The sequence below is a fragment of the Canis lupus genome, chromosome X (genome assembly GCF_003254725.2).
Source record: "Canis lupus dingo isolate Sandy chromosome X, ASM325472v2, whole genome shotgun sequence".
Taxonomy (NCBI): domain Eukaryota; kingdom Metazoa; phylum Chordata; class Mammalia; order Carnivora; family Canidae; genus Canis; species Canis lupus.
This window is the reverse complement of record NC_064281.1, coordinates 102,063,561-102,081,627: the sequence shown is the minus strand read 5'-3', so window position 1 is coordinate 102,081,627 and position 18,067 is coordinate 102,063,561. Positions and strand designations below refer to the sequence as shown.

At 39.1% G+C, this 18,067-nt stretch overlaps 1 protein-coding gene across 1 annotated transcript in view; it reads left to right on the top strand.

The window, feature by feature from the left end:
- The window catches only part of LOC112649071 (fibrous sheath-interacting protein 2-like), a 75,323-nt gene that overhangs the window by 21,012 nt on the left and 36,244 nt on the right, over positions 1–18,067 (top strand). The window contains exons 10-14 of the mRNA XM_035712330.2: positions 1,216–1,261; positions 2,380–2,471; positions 4,276–4,336; positions 10,290–10,326; positions 16,114–16,138. Coding sequence (XP_035568223.1) covers positions 1,216–1,261; positions 2,380–2,471; positions 4,276–4,336; positions 10,290–10,326; positions 16,114–16,138 — 261 coding nt within the window. The remainder of the gene's footprint in view (positions 1–1,215; positions 1,262–2,379; positions 2,472–4,275; positions 4,337–10,289; positions 10,327–16,113; positions 16,139–18,067) is intronic.

Genomic DNA, 18,067 nt, shown 5'->3' with positions numbered 1-18,067 from the left:
GAGAGCCATTGCTGATTTTTTAGTAGAGATGTGACATAAGAATAAAATGGGTCTTAAAAAGATAATCTGGGGGCAACCAGCCGGCTCGGTTGGAAGACATGACTCTTGATCTCAGGGGTCATGATTTCAGGCCCCACTTTGGGTGCAGAGATAACTCAAATAAAAGCAATTAAAAGAGAGACAGAGAGAAGTCTTTAAAAAATCAAAAATAAATAAAAAGATCATCTGATTAAAGTGTGTGACATAGATGCAGTGTTTGAGACAGAGGAGATTAGAGGGAAGACTTGGGTCTACTGGGATGGTCCAGATAAAAATAAGGCAGTGGCAATGAGGGTGAGCCACAGGCCACAGATTTAAGACATTTCAGAATCAGACTATGTCAGAATTTGGTGACTTAATAGATGTGTAGATTGAGAGAGTGGGAGAGGATGAGGATGTGGATGATGATTTAATTTTTGTATATAGGTTCTCTTTTTTATTTTATTTATTTATTTTTTTACTGGAGTTCAATTTGCCAACATATAGCATAACACCCAGTGCTCATCCCACCAAGTGCCCCCCCTCAGTGCCCATCACCCAGTCACCCCAACCCCCCGCCCACCTCCCTTACCACTACCCCTTGTTCATTTCCCAGAGTTAGGTGTCTCTCATGTTTTGTCATATATATAGTTCTCTTGAAGTGGGATGTCTTTTCTCTGTGCTCCTGTAGTGCTCAGGCTTGCCTCTTTCTCAGAACTCATTATCCTGTATCATATTTTTTTGTCTGCTTTACTGGATGATAAACTTCTTGAGTTCAGGAATTTTATATCCTATTTAAATTCTAAGCAATGTGCTAATTATATTGGATTGGATTGGCCCTATCTGAAATAAATGGAATAACTCTAAGCTTTCTAGAAGGGATCATTGGATGATTTGGTTAAGTCTTTAGCCAAAAAATATGGAGACAGAGGAAAAGCAAGTTTGGAAAGATGGGACTGCATGAGCACATGATAATAAGCTTCATTTTGAACAGGTTAGTTTAGGTACATGTGAGAGATACTCATCAAAGAGGTTGATCTTATGTATTAGCATTGAGACCAGAGCTTAGAAGAGAGAGGTAAGGGGTGGGGAACAAAGGGGGACACTGTATCAATCTGATTGCTCTATAGCCAGCAAGTCTCTTTTAGAAGCTTAATTACTAATGAATGTTTTTTTCTTGAATGTTAAACCATACAGAAAGATAAAGAAATGACTAAAACAGCACATACTCTAAGTGATGAAGGTAAGAAATGAACAATATTTATGATTGCTCTGTTATCTTTCAGTTACATAATTATAGTTTTGTCATAGTTTTCCAAGTTATGCTTTTTTCCCATGATTATAAAATCTGTGATTTTTTTGATAAAGGAAGATATAAAGATTATTCATGGTTATAAATGTTAGTATCCCACATTTGAGTGATTGCTAGGTGAATAGGCCCTTTGGAATTTGCAAAGCAGGAAGAAGTTAGAGTCTCTGCTGGGGCTGCCTATACTGATAGGCAAAGTAAGTTTCTGAAGTACTGTGATTTGTGCAAAGAATTCTCCCCAGGAAAGCCTCTATCCTCCAATGCCACCCTTTATCCCCAGACATAAAAATACATCCAGCTTCCACCTCCACAGCTAGACTAGAGGTTAGCTAATTCTCTGTCCGTCTCAGCAAAAGATTCCCATGCATATTCCATACACACATCAGGAGTGCTAGGCCATTTCTGCCTGGGTGGCCAATCAGCATCTCAAATCCAGTATGCACAAAACCAAATTCATCATCTTCCAGTCACCCCTAAACCTGTTCTCTGTTCCTCTTTTTAGGCACAAAGCCAGAGTCAGCTTCGACTCCTTCCTGTTGCCCATGTTCTTATATCCAAAAGTTATCATGTTTTGTCCAATCTGCCTCCTTTAACTATCTCAAAATCTTCCCCTCCTTTCCATTCACACCACCCATGCCCTTAACTACTGCAATAACATGCCTCCAGTCTCTTTCCTCCTATTAATATATCCTATAGTGGGTTGTGAATGTAATCTTCTCGAAATACAGTTTTGAGCATTATAATTCCTCTATTCAAAAGTCCTTGGTGGGTCCCTCTTGCCTACTGAATAAAGTGCAAACCAGCTCATTCTGGGGCAGGAGGAGTGGTGGGAAATTAAGCTGACAGAGTAATTTAGGGTCACAAGTTAGGGAATTCAGGCTTGTCCCAGACAGTAGTAGTGAGACACTGGAAGGCATCGTATATTTGGAGATACTGCCTTTACTTGCATGAAGAAATATATCCCTGACTGTGGTAATTCCAGACATTATGGCAGTAAGAACTATTATCATTTTTTCATATTAAAAGGTACCTTTTCTTCCCCCCGCCCCCAGGAATTAAAAATAACTCACTTCAAGCTCCAGGAGTTTCTGCTAAAACAGCAAATGTCCCCAGACATTCCATACAGACTATTTTGAAACAAGAGGCAAGTAACATTTCTTTTGTCCCAGATACAGACAGAGCAAATGAAGTATGAAATTATGATCAATATGGGTATAACACAATTTCATTCATTGAAAGAAAATTCAGAGCAGCCTTATTCCCTGAAATTAACCCCCCATAGTAATATTTTATAAAAACTGAAATGCAAACCCACCGTAATGATGCTGTGCTACTTCAGACTTCCAAAGCTTATAGCTGCCAGTTATGTTAGTGTTGTCATACTGTAAGTATAGGGACGATCAGTGACAAGTTGTAAGCCAGCAAAAGTAGTAGGACTGAGACTTTAAATGTGTTAAACAGATCCAAAGTTTGAATGTTATTTTTGCCTCAATTTAATAGAGATTTACCGGAAGCAACTTGATTGCTCCCACTTAGCCCTTAGGTTAAAGGCTCCCTAAATGATGAGCTCCAAGAGCTTCAAAGTACAGACTTGTGTCCTGCAGAGAAAGCAACAAATCGGGCTTTGAGAATCATTTTCTTCTAGTGCTGATGGGTTGTGTCAAGATAGCCATGCTGCCTTGCCCTGTCCCCTTTGTGACCAGTGATCACTCATCTGATGGGGGAAGTTGGCAGCATTCAGGGTGCAGCCTCTGGTCACAACATAGATTGCCTTTGTAGACTGCCAGATTGTCATTTTAAGAATCAAATCCATATCCCTGGCTCTATTAGCACTGCATTAACTGACTCAGCTGTTCTAAAAAGTTAACATGCTTTGAAAGAGAGGTCATCAAGCAGGAAATTCACCAAAATCTTCCCAAAAGTCTACCATCACAACTAAGGGAGAAAGTAGCATCATTTGCAATGTCCTACATGAAATGCATACTAAGCAGCAGGCTCAATTATATATAGCTGCTCAAATGTAGCATATTAGCCACAATATGCTTCTCCATATATGCAAATATTTATCAGACACCTGCTGTGTACAGGGCACTGTATCACTCTGTCAACATCCATAATTGGTATGCTTAGTTTCTGAAGAAAAGAAACTTAACTGCTTTGAGATAGTTTAGTAGTCGTACATCAGGAATTACTTTTCTTACTAGCCTCACTATAGACCAGGAAAAAAGTATGCCCTGAATGTAACATTGATGACAAACCTCATACTACATACTTTGCCCCAAAAAGTCAATAAATAAATTTAGACTTTTTAAAGGTGGCTTTAAAATACATGTGAACAATATGAATACATCAGATGGCTACATTTATTTTGAGATTTATTTTGATTTATTTTGAGAAATAGCATGACCACTTTTATTTACAATAGAATATGCTACTATTTCCCAACTTATCTCACCCATTCCATCAGTGTCAGAAAATGTACTTCCAGTGGCTTCTGTTAGCTCTCATATCTGGGCAAAAATAAAGTCTACTGTGTTAGATTTATCTTTCTATACAATTATCTAAGCAGGTAGAGCTCTTGGCCAAATCAAACAGTCACATCCTGTATGAGCGCTCTGCCTTCCAGCTTTCTAAAATCATGTCCCCTATAGCTAACTTTGTTTAAAGACCACACATAATCTTTTTAGCTGCTCAGTTGATTACCTTCCATGCTGCTCAATGCATTCTTCAGTTAATTTTAGAATAACAATGGATTCTACAAACCTGTGAATTCTGTAAATAATACATGTACTATAAACCAAGTAAAACATGTACTTTTATCACAAGTGGACTTCTAAAGTCATTTTCTTAAATGTGTTATTTTAAATGTGAGAAATAGCCAATGTTCAAATTCTTTTGAAGCTCCTTCGAGGATTTTTATTGTTTTTTTTTTCTTGTGGCATAAATAGGTGACATATGCTGATTCTAATGATAAAAGGGCCAAGAAATCAAGCTTTACCAATGAGTCAGGTAAACATTAGCAACAGTTAAGTAAATCCTGCAATCTACTAACCCATTCATTCCACTAACATTTATTGAGCTTCTGCTACATGACAGCATTATGCTAATTACTGCGTACATGCAACGTAGAAAAGTCATGGTCCCTATCCTCGGTTTTACAGTTTAGTGGGGGAACACTAATGCCAATAATCACAACCCATGATGATAAGTGTAATGGAGATATGTACGTAGTTCAGTGGAAGCATAGGGAAGCCAGGGAAACTTTTACAGAAGAAGCCACAATTGGGCTAAGACATGAAGGATAAGAAATAATTTTCTAAGCAGATGAATGGAAGGAGAACCTTCCAGGAAAAGGAATAGATTTACCAAGACAGCAGATCATTGTATGTTTTCAGAAATACAAATTTTCTTAGAATTGCTTTATCTAAAAGTTCAAGTTAGAGAATTACAGGAAATGAAGCTAGACTGCTAGAGAAGGGTTAGATCATTACATTTCTGGTAGGCCATGCCAAGAAATCTTTTATCCTGTTATTGAAGGGCAACTATCGAAGAATATTGGCAGGGGTGTAATATAATCAGAATTTGTCTTTTCTACAAAGGGAAAAAAGAATTAGAGGCGAGAAGACAATAAAAATAATGGCATTTATTGAACACTTACTATATGCCAGTTAACCATGCAAAACTCTTTATATCCTCTCATTTAACCCTCCCAACAATTTAATGAGGACAGAAGTATTTTTATTTACCATTTTGCATACAAATAAACTAAGTCTCAGAGTGGAGAATTACCCTGCCAAAGGTTTCCCAGTGTATGTGACAAAACCAAGGTTTTAGCCCAGGTCTGTTGTACTCAACCAATTCTAGCTGTGATGCCATGCTGCTGCTTACTACCATCCAAGAGACTGTTAAAATAGTCAAGGCTAGACCACAGCAAATATCATTCTCAATGGGGAAACACTAGGAGCCTTTCCCCTAAGATCAGGAACATGACACGGATGTCCACTCTCACCACTGCTATTCAACATAGTATTAGAAGTCCTATAAAAAAAAAAAAGAAGTCCTAGCCTCATCAATCAGACAACAAAAAGAAATAAAAAGGCATTCAAATTGGCAAAGAAGAAGTCAAACTCTCCCTCTTTGCAGATGACATGATACTGTACATAGAAAATCCAAAAGACTTCACCCCAAGATTGCTAGAACTCATACAGCAGTTTGGTAGCGTGGCAGGATACAAAATCAATGCCCAGAAATCAGTGGCATTTCTATACACTAACAATGAAACTGAAGAAAGAGAAATTAAGGAGTCAATCCTATTTACAATTGCACCCAAAAGCATAAGATACCTAGGAATAAACCTAACCAAAGAGGTAAAGGATCTATACCCTAAAAACTACAGAACACTTCTGAAAGAAATTGAAGACACAGGGATAGAAAAATATTCCATGCTCATGATTGGAAGAATTAATATTGTGAAAATGTCAATTCTACCCAGGGCAATTTACACATTTAATACAATCTCCATCAAAATACCATGGATTTTCTTCAGAGGGTTGGAACAAATAATCTTAAGATTTGTGTGGAATCAGAAAACACCCGGAATAGCCAGAGGAATACTGAAAAAGAAAACCAGAGCCAGGTGCATCACAATGGCAGATTTCAAGTTGTACTGCAAAGTTGTGATCATCAAGACAGTATGGTACTGGCACAAAAACAGACACATAGATCAATGGAACAGAATAGAGAACCCAGAAATGGGCCCTCAACTCTATGGTCAACTAATATTTGACAAAGCAGGAAAGACTATCCCCTGAAAAAAGGACAGTCTCTTCAATAAATGGTGCTGGGAAAATTGGATAGCCACATGCAGAAGAATGAAATTAGACCATTCTCTTACACCATACACCAAGATAAACTCAAAATGGATGAAAGATCTAAATGTGAGACAAGAGTCCATCAAAATCCTAGAGGAGAACACAGGCAACACCCTTTTTGAACTTGGCCATAGCAACTTCTTGCAAGATACATCCATGAAGGCAAGGGAAACAAAAGCAAAAATGAATTATTGGGACTTCTTCAAGATAAAAAGCTTCTGCACAGCAAAAGAAACAGTCAACAAAACTAAAAGACAACCTACAGAATGGGAGAAGATATTTGCAAATGACCTATCAGACAAAGGGCTTGTATCCAAGATCTGTAAAGAACTTATTAAACTCAACAGCAAAGAAACAATCCAATATTGAAACGGGCAAAAGACATGAACAGAGATCTCACAGAGGAAGACATAGACATGGCCAACATGCACATGAGAAAATGCTCCGCATCACTGGCCATCAGGGAAATATAAACCAAGACCACAATGAGATACCACCTCACACCAGTGAGAATGGGGAAAATTAACAAGACAGGAAACAACAAATGTTGGAGAGGATGTGGAGGAAGGGGAACCCTCCTACACTGTTGGTGGGAATGTGAACTGGTGCAGCCTCTCTGGAAAGCTGTGTGGAGGTTCCTCAAAGAGTTAAAAATAGATCTGCCCTACGACCCAGCAATTGCACTGCTAGGGATTTACCCCAGAGATACAGATGCAGTGAAAAGCTGAGACACCTGCACCCCAATGTTTATAGCAGCAATATTCACAACAGCCAAACTGTGGAAGGAGCCTCGGTGTCCATCGAAAGATGAGTGGATAAAGAAGATGTGGTCTTTGTATACAATGGAATATTACTCAGCCATTAGAAATGACAAATACCCACCATTTGCTTCGACATGGATGGAACTGGAGGGTATTATGCTGAGTGAAATAAGTCAATCAGAGAAGGACAGACATATGGTCTCATTCATTTGGGGAATATAAAAAGTAGTGAAAGGGAATAAAGGGGAAAGGAGAGAAAATGACTGGGAAATACCAGTGAGGGAGACAGAACATGAAAGAGTCCTAACTCTGGGAAACGAACAAGGGGTAGTGGAAAGGGAGGTGGGCGGGGGGATGGGGTGACTGGGTGACGGGCACTGAGAGGGGCACTTGATGGGATGAGCACTGGGTGTTATGCCAAATGTTGGCAAATCGAACTCCAATAAAAAATATACAAAAACAATCTTTAAAAAATATAGCTAAATAGGGGATCCCTGGGTGGCTCAGCAGTTTGACGCCTGCCTTTGGCCCAGGGCGTGATCCTGGAGCCCCGGGATCAAGTCCCACATCAGGCTCCCTGCATGGAGTCTGCTTCTCCCTCTGCCTGTGTCTCTTCCTCTCTATCTCTCTGTCTCTTATGAATAAATAGATAAAATCTTTAAAAATATATATATAGCTACATAGAGGAAAACCATTACCTAGAGAAAAGCACTTTTTCAGGTTTTGTTTTGTTTTTGTTTTTGTTTTGTTTTGTTTGGTGGTGAGGTGGGGTAGGGGTGGGTTCTATTCAAGTTTTTTGCCATAGTTGTATGTTAAAAATACATATGTATATAACATACATAGTGTATGTTAAAATCTTTACATTTATGTACTTAAGAAACAATTTCAGATTATATAAAGCAGTATATAGGTTTGTAAATTTTTGGAAAATAAGGGACAATATGAAGACAAAAATAAAAACCATCCAGATCCAAGGAAAAAAAATAGTCAAGGCTAGAAATGAGTCCTGAACAAAGTCAGTGGCAGTGAGGATGAAGAGCTGGGTACAGATTTGACTCAAACTAAGGAGGTCAAATGGATGAGATTTGGTTACTGATTGAATATGGGAAATGAAGGAGTTGAAGAGAACTCAGATTTCTAGACTGGGCAACTCAATGGGTAGTGAATAGTGGTGCCATTCAGTAGACAGGCAGTACAGAAATATGAACAAGTTTGGCAGAGAAAGAATTAGTTCAACTTTTCTAGGTAGATTATATTTTGTCCTCTAAATTCCCTTGTCAATCTGAGAATTATCAATAAGTATGTTTCTTAACTATTGAGAAATTAATATTTTAGGTCCCAGTGTTTTAATTAAATGCACAGAATATAACCTGTAAATCTTTAACACATTGGAGTTGTTAAGGTTTTCCTTGTGGCCAAATATGTGATCACTATTTGAAAGTGCTCCATGGACATACCAAAAAAATATATTCTCTTCTTGAAGAATAGATGGCTTTAAATAAATATTAAATTACGTTTATTGAGTATATGTCTTTACTGATTGTTTTGTCTACTAGATGTGTCCAGCCATTAAAGAGCTACACTAAAAAAAAAAAAAAAAAAAAAAAAAAAAAGAGCTACACTGAAGTTCTACATTGTAATTGCATTTTTATCAAATTCCCATTGCATTTGTAATAGGTTTCATACAGGCTCTTCAGGATATTTAATCCACCATATTCCCAGAAACTGTAGAAGAGTTATTTATTTTGTAACAGTCACATTAATTATCTATTACTAAGTAACAAATCACACCAAAGCTTGGTGGCTTAAAACACACACACACATTATCTTATAGTTTCTGTGGTTAGGAATCCAGGAACGATCTAGCTGAGTGATTCTGACTCAGGATCTCTTATGAGGTTATGGTCAAGTTGTCATTCAGGGCTGTTGTAGTCATTTAAAGGCTTAATTGGGACTGGAAGGTTCACTTCCAAGATGGTTCACTCACATGGTTGTTAACAAGAGTTCTTGGTGCTTCACCTGATGGACCTCCCCATAGGGCTTCTTGAGTATCTTCATGATATGGCATCTGGCTTCCCCCGAGGGAGTGATCCAAGGTAAAGGGGCTGAAACCACACAATATATTTTATAACCTGGTTTCAGAAGTTTTATACCATCACTTATACCCTGTACTGTTCATTAGAAGCAAGCCACTGTGTCCAACCCACACTCAAGGGGAAGAGAGTTAACCTCTCTACTTCTTGGAGGGAATATTACCGAAGAATTCGTAGACATACATCAAAACCACCACAACAGTATTATCTTCGCACTTAGTTTTTCAGGCTCATACACAATTCCAGCTCCTTCCTTTCCAAAACTGTACACCTGCAAAAACATACTCATACACAAGGAAACTCAAGAAGGCACATAGAATTTTAAGTGAATGTTTTAAAGCAGATCATTGGATTTTACTGGTTACTCACAATACACTTTACATTTATTTGGAGAAAGATAAATAGCAATGTGCCTTGACTTTGAACTGGCTCTAATTGGTAATACTATTTTCTATTATTCAGAGCAATCTGTTTGTCTAAGACTGTTTAGTGATGTAGGTGTATAATTGACATATACCATTCCAGTATTCCTATGGAGATATTCTACATGAAGTCTTCCTTTACTGTAATTATCTGGATATATTTTCTAATTCCACTTATGGAACTTTGCTAGATAGCGTACAAAGCATGTTAGACAGTATCTGAGTGGGAAGAGATTAGTGACTGTTAGACTAATAAACAAACATTGATCCAACACCTGTGTTAAAGAATTGACAATAAGTGTTATTAACAATAAGTGTTATTGAGTGCTTACTATATGCCAGACACTGTAAACCATTGTAAGTCCTACAATAGAAGGAAGTTTAGGGTGCTTTAGAAGCTTTGGCAGAGGATGCCTGTCTGTGCAGGCAGATTTCAAGGAAGGCTCTCTGAAAGAGATGACACAAGCTGAGTGAATCCTAAAAGATAAGGATTTAAAAGAGTGATATTAGAGTTATAAAGTAAATAGTAAGGGTGCAGGCAAAGGGAATCACGTGTTGTTCAAGATCTCCGGAGCACAGAATATATGTAGAATGGTGACCAGAGATGAGGCTGGTGAGGTAGGCAGTGGCCCCAGATTGTAAAGTATTTTATGCCTCCCTTGGAGTCCCTGGAGGGTTCAAACACAGTAGTGACAACAGGGAATAAAGACCTGATACAGAGCTATTAATAGACATTAATCACAGTTTTACAAGTAGCCTGTGAAGGATACCAACAAGTAGTAATTTTCTTTTTCTCTCCAAAAATTCACCTGTAGCTCAAGGAGTCTTCCCTTCTTATGATTCGTCAATTAGGTAAGTAAGAAAACTTAATAAATTAATGTGTTATTTTAAATTAACCTCTTAATAATTACATAGGAGTGCTGCTTAAGGGCAGATGCTCCCACAGAATCATCAGTTCTTATACTTCTTTTTTTTTAATCTATTTTTTATTTTTTATTTTTTTTAATTTTTATTTATTTATGATAGTCACAGAGAGAGAGAGAGAGAGAGAGAGAGAGAGAGAGAGGCAGAGACACAGGCAGAGGGAGAAGCAGGCTCCATGCACCGGGAGCCCGACGTGGGATTCGATCCTGGGTCTCCAGGACCGTGCCCTGGGCCAAAGGCAGGCGCCAAACCACTGCGCCACTCAGGGATCCCAGTTCTTATAGTTCTAATTGCATTCATTTTTTTGCAACCTCTTGGACTAAGCTAAAATTATAAAGTAGGTGGAGTTATTTCTGTTCTTATACCTTACCTCTAGTCTCACTTTTTTGTTCTATACTCCCCTAATACCCAGGGCCTTCACTCCCCTTTCAGGTAGCACTACTTCTTCCTTCCAGGTAATTTTCTGGGATCTAGATCTATTCTTTTCCCCTGTCCACATTCATTTTTTTTAATTTTTATTTATTTATGATAGTCAGAGAGAGACGGAGAGAGGCAGAGACACAGGCAGAGGGAGAAGCAGGCTCCATGCACCGGGAACCCGACGTGGGATTCGATCCCGGGTCTCCAGGATCGCGCCCTGGGCCAAAGGCAGGCGCTAAACCACTGCGCCACCCAGGGATCCCGTCCCCCTGTCCACATTCAAACATACATTACTTGTGCCTTTTGAGGTTATTGGTTTTCTAATGATGATGAATTAGTTTACATATAGTATTAATGACTTAATCTGTTACCCCATCCTGAGGATACTTGCACTGTAATCTAAAGTAATGGATCTCTAATGATGCAAAAATCAAGGACAGTGAAGATTTTTTAAAATATATATTTTATTTATTCATGAGAGACTCACAGAGAGACAGAGAGAGAGAGACGCAGAGAAATAGGCAGAGGGAGAAGCAGGCTACATGCCAGGAGCCCCATATGGGACTTAATCCCTGGACTCTGGGATCATGCCCCACGGCAAAGGCAGATGCTCAACTGCTGAGCCACCCAGGCATCCCATTTTTTTAAAAAGATTTTATTTATTTATTCATGAGAGACACAGAAAGAGAGAGAGGCAGAGACACAGGCAGAGGGAGAAGCAGGCTCCATGCAGGGAGCCCAACGTGGGACTCCATCCCAGTTCTCCAAGATCACACCCTGGGCTGAAGGCAGCGCTAAAACGCTGAGCTACCGGGGCTGCCCATCATCCCCCCCCCCCTTTTTTTAAAGGATATTCTTTTTTTGGCCTAGGTGCCTTCCAGCCCTCAAACTGTGGTGGCCACTTATTCTGCTAAAGTGCAATTCCCCTCAAACTTGAATGTTTCATGCATATAAAATAACTCCTGATGGAATACACATATCCAACACCACCATCTTTTAAACACTCAAATCAAATGAGATCCAGGATAGGTCTTATAAATTCAAAATTCTGATGAAAATGGTTGGGTAGGTGAAGTAGCATGTGGTGGTAAATGGTGTTGACATTCAGAGCAAGCTTTGTAGAAGAAGGATATTGGGATCCCTGGGTGGCGCAGCGGTTTGGCGCCTGCCTTTGGCCCAGGGCGCGATCCTGGAGACCCGGGATCGAATCCCACATCAGGCTCCCGGTGCATGGAGCCTGCTTCTCCCTCTGCCTATGTCTCTGCCTCTCTCTCTCTCTCTCTCTGTGACTATCATAAATAAATTTTAAAAAAAAGAAAGAAGGATATTATGCTTAGGAGTGATGAAGTCAGTTTCACTTACTGAGTACTCATAAGATGCAAAGATGCTGAAGGAAGGAAACTGACTAGCCCAATATTAGGATAGTTTAAAGAAATAAAAGTGAAGAATGATGATTATGTAGTTTTAGAAAGTGTTAATTCCTGCTTCCCTCTTCCTCCTGCCTTCCCACTACCCTAGACTACAGAGCTAAGAATCACTTGAGTCTTTTCAAAAGCAAATGCTCTGGATACCCTTTTGCTAAAAATCTTAGTTCAGCTAAGATGAAGAGCTCTGCATATGACCTGGAGCTTCTTCCCCATTCCCCTCAAATACATAGCATCAAAGTACTTTTAGCTATACCTAAGACAATTCTAGGCCAGAGCTAACAACACCATCTGATCTGGCTCTGCCCAATGCACCCATGTCCCATTCCCTTACCTTACAAAGAGGAACACAGGTTCAAGGGCTTGGACTTAGTCCTCTTTCTCTGATGCAGCTCCTTGCTTCCCAAGCCTCAATGCTAGATGCATCATGCCTCTTCCACCACTTACCTCTCTCCCTTCTCTCCTCTCAACTCCTTAGTTCTCTGTTTTTTCTAATACCTACACAAAGGCCGTACTGGCAAGCTTAACAAAACAGAATTAGAAACCAAAGAATTCAGGACAAAAGAAAGCAAATGTGATAAGATAGCAGTGGGGTAGACAGTTGGAATAATTAAGCTTTGCATTTAGATACTGAGTATGTTCTTATGATTGGGTTGGAAGATGAGAGGAGAAACAAAATAAAGAAGACAGCAGGTCTTTCATGCTGAAGACTGTCCTCAGAAGTCTGTATTTCATTCACTGGATGACAGTCTAATGGCTTTGAGGAGGGATGTGATATTATCAAGTCAATAACTCTGCCGAACACCTGTGACAGCAGCATGTAGGACAAATGGAAGATAGTTAAATAGGTGCCCATTACAGAAGTCCATTAATGATTTGTGGCCTGCACAATGGCCTTCCTTTTGGAGTAGAGAGAAGTATGCATCTAAGATTTGTTAAGTGGGAATTTATGTGCCAAACTTTCTTGAGAACATACTATGTTCAAAGTATGGTTCTGGGTATTAGAGGGATACCAAGATGAATAAGGCACTACCTCTGACTTCAGTTGTGCTTTACAAAGCATCAGGACAAAAGACAGTGAGATTTGAGGGATGCCAGAGATTAAACTGAGGGCAGGGCAGTGGATAAAATGTCAAGAAAAAGGAAGGCCACCCGTGGTACCACCCAGATTTTGGCTTTCAGATAAAACCACTGATGTTAGGATAAAGAGGTACTGCTTTATATTCCCATTTGGCCACTGGAATGAATAAATGGATTTGACAATAGAGGGACTATGTGTGTGGATGAGTAGGATGTATCAGGCATCACCTCAAAGCTATGGGCCTGAGATACAAACAGAAAGCCACCAATTAAATTAAGAATTAGATATTCAGGGCAGCCCGGGTGGCTTAGCGGTTTGGCGCCACCTTCGGCCTGGGTTTTGATCCTGGAGACCCGGGATGGAGTCCCACGTAGGGCTCCCTGCATGGAGCCTGCTCCTCCCTCTGCCTGTGTCTCTGCCTCTCTCTCTCTTGCTCTGTGTCTCTCATGAATAAATAAATAAAATCTTTTAAAAATTAGATATTCATCATTAGGCAGACTAAAACTTGGGTTTGTCACATTAATCCTCAAGGGGGGGCTGGCCAACCATGTGGTATCTTTTAAGTTATCTTCTGGACTAAAGTGAGTTTGTATGGAGAAGGTCAGAAGCAAAAAGGTGTATTTATAGTTTTGTGATATGACAAGTTAAACTGTGAAAAAAGTGTGTCTTCTCTTTGGGGCTTCTGAACTAATGGTTATTAATATCACTGCCCACTTTATTTAAGAAGTAGGAAGTTAGCAGTACAGATGACCTAAATCTTAGACAGTTTCCTCTAGTAGCATCAACCTATTGAGGAAAACCACCTAAGACTAGGGAAAAGTAGATGAAATACCATGTCACTCCTGGAATGATGATGGAACTTTCCAATGTAACAGCAAGTTCATTTGCATGTTTCTGTTCAATTGCATGTTCTGTCCAAGAATCTGATAATTTTTTGTGAACTGTAGATTGTACCTGATATTACAACTATTTTCTAGTGGCCTTATATGAGTCTTTCTCATCTGTCTGGTTAGTTTTGTTTTCAGTTCTTTGCCATTTCCTTTTATCTAAATGCATGTTTTGGGGGCAGAAAGCCTGTGGGGACAGGTAGCAACAAATACACAGGACACTCTGGGTTCCACTTGCTGCCTGTAGTGTGAGGTAGAGAAAGCAGAAAAAAAGAATCTGGATGCATTAGGTTCCAGAGGACCTACAAGAAGAAATTGTGCTGGAGTTGGCCTAAGAAACAGTCTTAGAAAAATAAAGCCAAAAGATAGGAACTGTATCACCAACATCAGCATTCATGTTACAGGTTCCTCATTACAAAAAAAGTAGTAATCTGAGGATGGGCTACTGCTCCCTCACCCCAGCTGAGACCCATAAGTTTTTCTTTTCCTACTAGGAATTAGGTTGTAATTTCAGAGATGAACTGTATTTCTCAAAATTGAATTGTAGGCCTTGGGGAAAAAAGTAATTTTGAGAACACAGTAAGGCCAAGTAAAAATGAAGATAGAGTACCCTTTTTCCTTTAGGAAGGTCAGGAAGAAAAAAGGCAAGTGATCCATGTAGGCAGGAAAATATGAAAATAAATTGTAATTAGAGTCTCGGGACTTTTTTAACCTTTTAAAGTATTCTATAATTTACATGATTGTATTGTTCTCTTGCTACAATTTAGTAGAATATATTTTTGTTTACATTTGGTAAATGATAATAAATAATTTTGATTAAAACATATAATAGATTGCAATGACATGGATGGAGCTAGAGAGTATAATGCCAAGTGAAATAAGTCAGCCAGAGGAAGATAAATACCATATGATTTCATTTATATGTGGAATTTAAGAAACAAAGCAAATAGCAAAGGGAAAAAAGACAGGCAAATCAAGAAACAGACTCTTAACTATAGAGAACAAAAGGATGGTTACTGGAGGGAAGGGGGTGGGAGGGATGAGTGAAATAGGTGATAGGGATTAAGATGAGCACTGTGTGATTAAAATAAAAACTTTAGGGCAGCCCGGGTGGTTTAGCGATTTAGCCCCGCCTTCAACCCAGGGTGTGATCCTGGAGTCCTTGATCCAGCCCTATATGTCAGGCTCCCTGCTTGGAGCCTGCTTCTCCTCTGCCTGTATCTCTGCCTCTCTCTCTCTCTCTCTCTCTCTCTCTCTCTCTCTCCCTCTCTAATAAATACAATCTTTTTTAAAAAATTAAAAAATAAAAAATAAAAACATTAAAAACAGTGAATAGAATATTATACCTAGAAAATGGCTATATCTAATTTGGTGTTGCATATGATTAGAAACCCATTATTTTAATCCATGGATCTTTTCCTACTATTGGGTGAGGGGAGAAGACTAGCAATTTTGAGGAGGTGGGCAAAAAGCAGGTTATCAGGAAGCTCTGATGAAGAGGAACAGGCAGAAAGGACTAGTGGGCCCCCTTGTGCCCAACCCCATGCTCTTCCCAACCCACTATGAAAACAAACATGGCTAAGTAGTTCATGAATAGTAATATTAAAGAGACATTAGTTTATGCAGCAGCTGTTTACTATTCTACTGTGTATTCAGCTATCATTCTACTCCTGTGAGTAATGGAGCATGTCCTATACCTACAGGCCAATATCTAAGTAGGAGGCTAAATAGGGGGATTAGGCAAAAAATAAAGCTTATTATTTTTTGTGAATTGCTAGACAGAAAAAAATTCTCCCAAGCACAAAGGAGATAATCTGATTCAATGTTTAGGAATTTGGGGGGGGGGGTCATTAGATAAATTATTGATCAGAAGTAATAAAATCAATTTCTTTTTACTTTTCAGACAACAGAATGGCTGTCAAGAAAAAGTATGTACGATGAAATTCATTGATAAAGCAACACGTTAAGGATATTTTATAATATGAAATTAGATAAAAATCTGTGAATCACAAAATGAGCAAAATCATCTGTTGACATTAGTCAGTCTCCCTCTTTGCCTTCTTCTCTTCTCAACTTTCACTCTCAGTTAATCTGGAGTTTTGCAGAGGTCCAAAATTACTGTTATTGGCCCTTTGGGCAGAGGGCTCAGGAAGATAGGTTGAGGGAGCACTAGGAGATTTAGTTATCTTGAGAAAAGCATCAAATACCACAAACCCACTCCATAATGGGAAGCCATCAAGGGAAATGCCTTTGCAGACCACTGAGATCTGGCTTTAGGGCTGAGCATCCTGTCCCTTGGGCATGTGAGCCAGGATGCCTAGATTTGTCTCTTAATTTTTCCGAGAGTAAGAAAAATCTTAGGATGGTACTCCATCAAGAGAAGGGACCTGGTCACCTGAGAACTGCAACTTAGACCAAGTAAAGATGAAGGTGAACATGAGCCCCAACTCATGAATACGAGAGGGGTTCAGGGGAATAGTGCACCTACACATTCTTTCACCTATACACTGCTCAATTCAGAGAACATGCAACAAACACAAAGACCTAGACTTCTGGCACCAAAAGGATATTTCTTGGTTTAATAGTATAGTGAAAAGAAGCTGAAAATCAGATTCTGTTTATCACATTTCATTTCATTAAAAACTTTAGGAATGCTCCTATTTTATATATATCAAGGTTGAAAATGCCTCTTCTCAGCTACCTTAAGAGTAAGAGTGTGGGTCTTCTGTACTTTTTCTCTGGTATTAAGAAAATGATATATATTGAAATTCTTAGCTACTATGTATTAGAACAGATTTGGACCAATTTAGCCCAAGAAGGTAAGTAACTTACCTATTAATGTTTAGCGGTTATTCCTGGAAGTGTTTAATTTAGGACACATTTATGTAAAACAAGTGTTTTTCAACCATATGTTGTTTTCCCAAACTATGTTTTTCAAACTCAACAGCCATTTTCTAGTCGGTGCAGTAGGTGACAAAGAATGCATTAAGAGAACCAGATAGTGGTGATGTTTGCACAACATTGAGAGCATGCTTAATGCCACTGAACTGTATGCTTTAAAATGGTAAAATGGTACATTTTATGGTCTGTGTATTTAATAACAATAAAAATGCATTAAAAGATTTGGGAACTGAAGTGGAAAAAAAATGGCTTTTCCTGGAGTGGTTCTCAGACCTTCTCTAATGGATCAGGAAAGATGTGCTACATACGACAAAGTGTTAACTTTTCATTGAATATTAGCCTAAACCTGAATAATCTGGAAGCTAACTTTGAAGGTAACTGGGAGACAACCACCACATTATAGGGAAGCTGGTGCCCAAATGCCAGGATATCAAATAATGCATAGCCAGAATGCCAGGCATCCAGCCTTTGTGGCCACTGACTTGCATCCACAGCTTTGAGAAATGAGTTTCTGTAGAAGGTATGCATTCTTGATCTGGCTGTCTTGAGGGTAACAATAACTTAAAAACATACTATTTTATTATAGGCAGGAGGATTTTTAAGTTCCTAAAATATATCTACAATAAGTAGAAGTACATAAGCCAGTAGAGAGTTTTGCAGGTACACTTTTCATCTGCCTCCAGTCCAGTCTAAGCTGTGACCATAAGTACAATTAACCATTGAGGGAAAGGCCATTTAGGCCTGGTCCCTCTGGGTTTCTACTTCAGCTCATGGTGAAGGCTTCCCTCTACTGCTCAGCCTTCTGGCTCTTTGAGTCCATCCCAGTTCTAGCTCAGCCTTTTCAACCTAAATGAATGTGTTTCTTCATGAACCATCCTCTGCCTCCCTCCCCAAAACAGTTGACACTGATAACCTTTTGCTGGACCCAAAGCCTGTTCATTTTCCCCAAATCATCA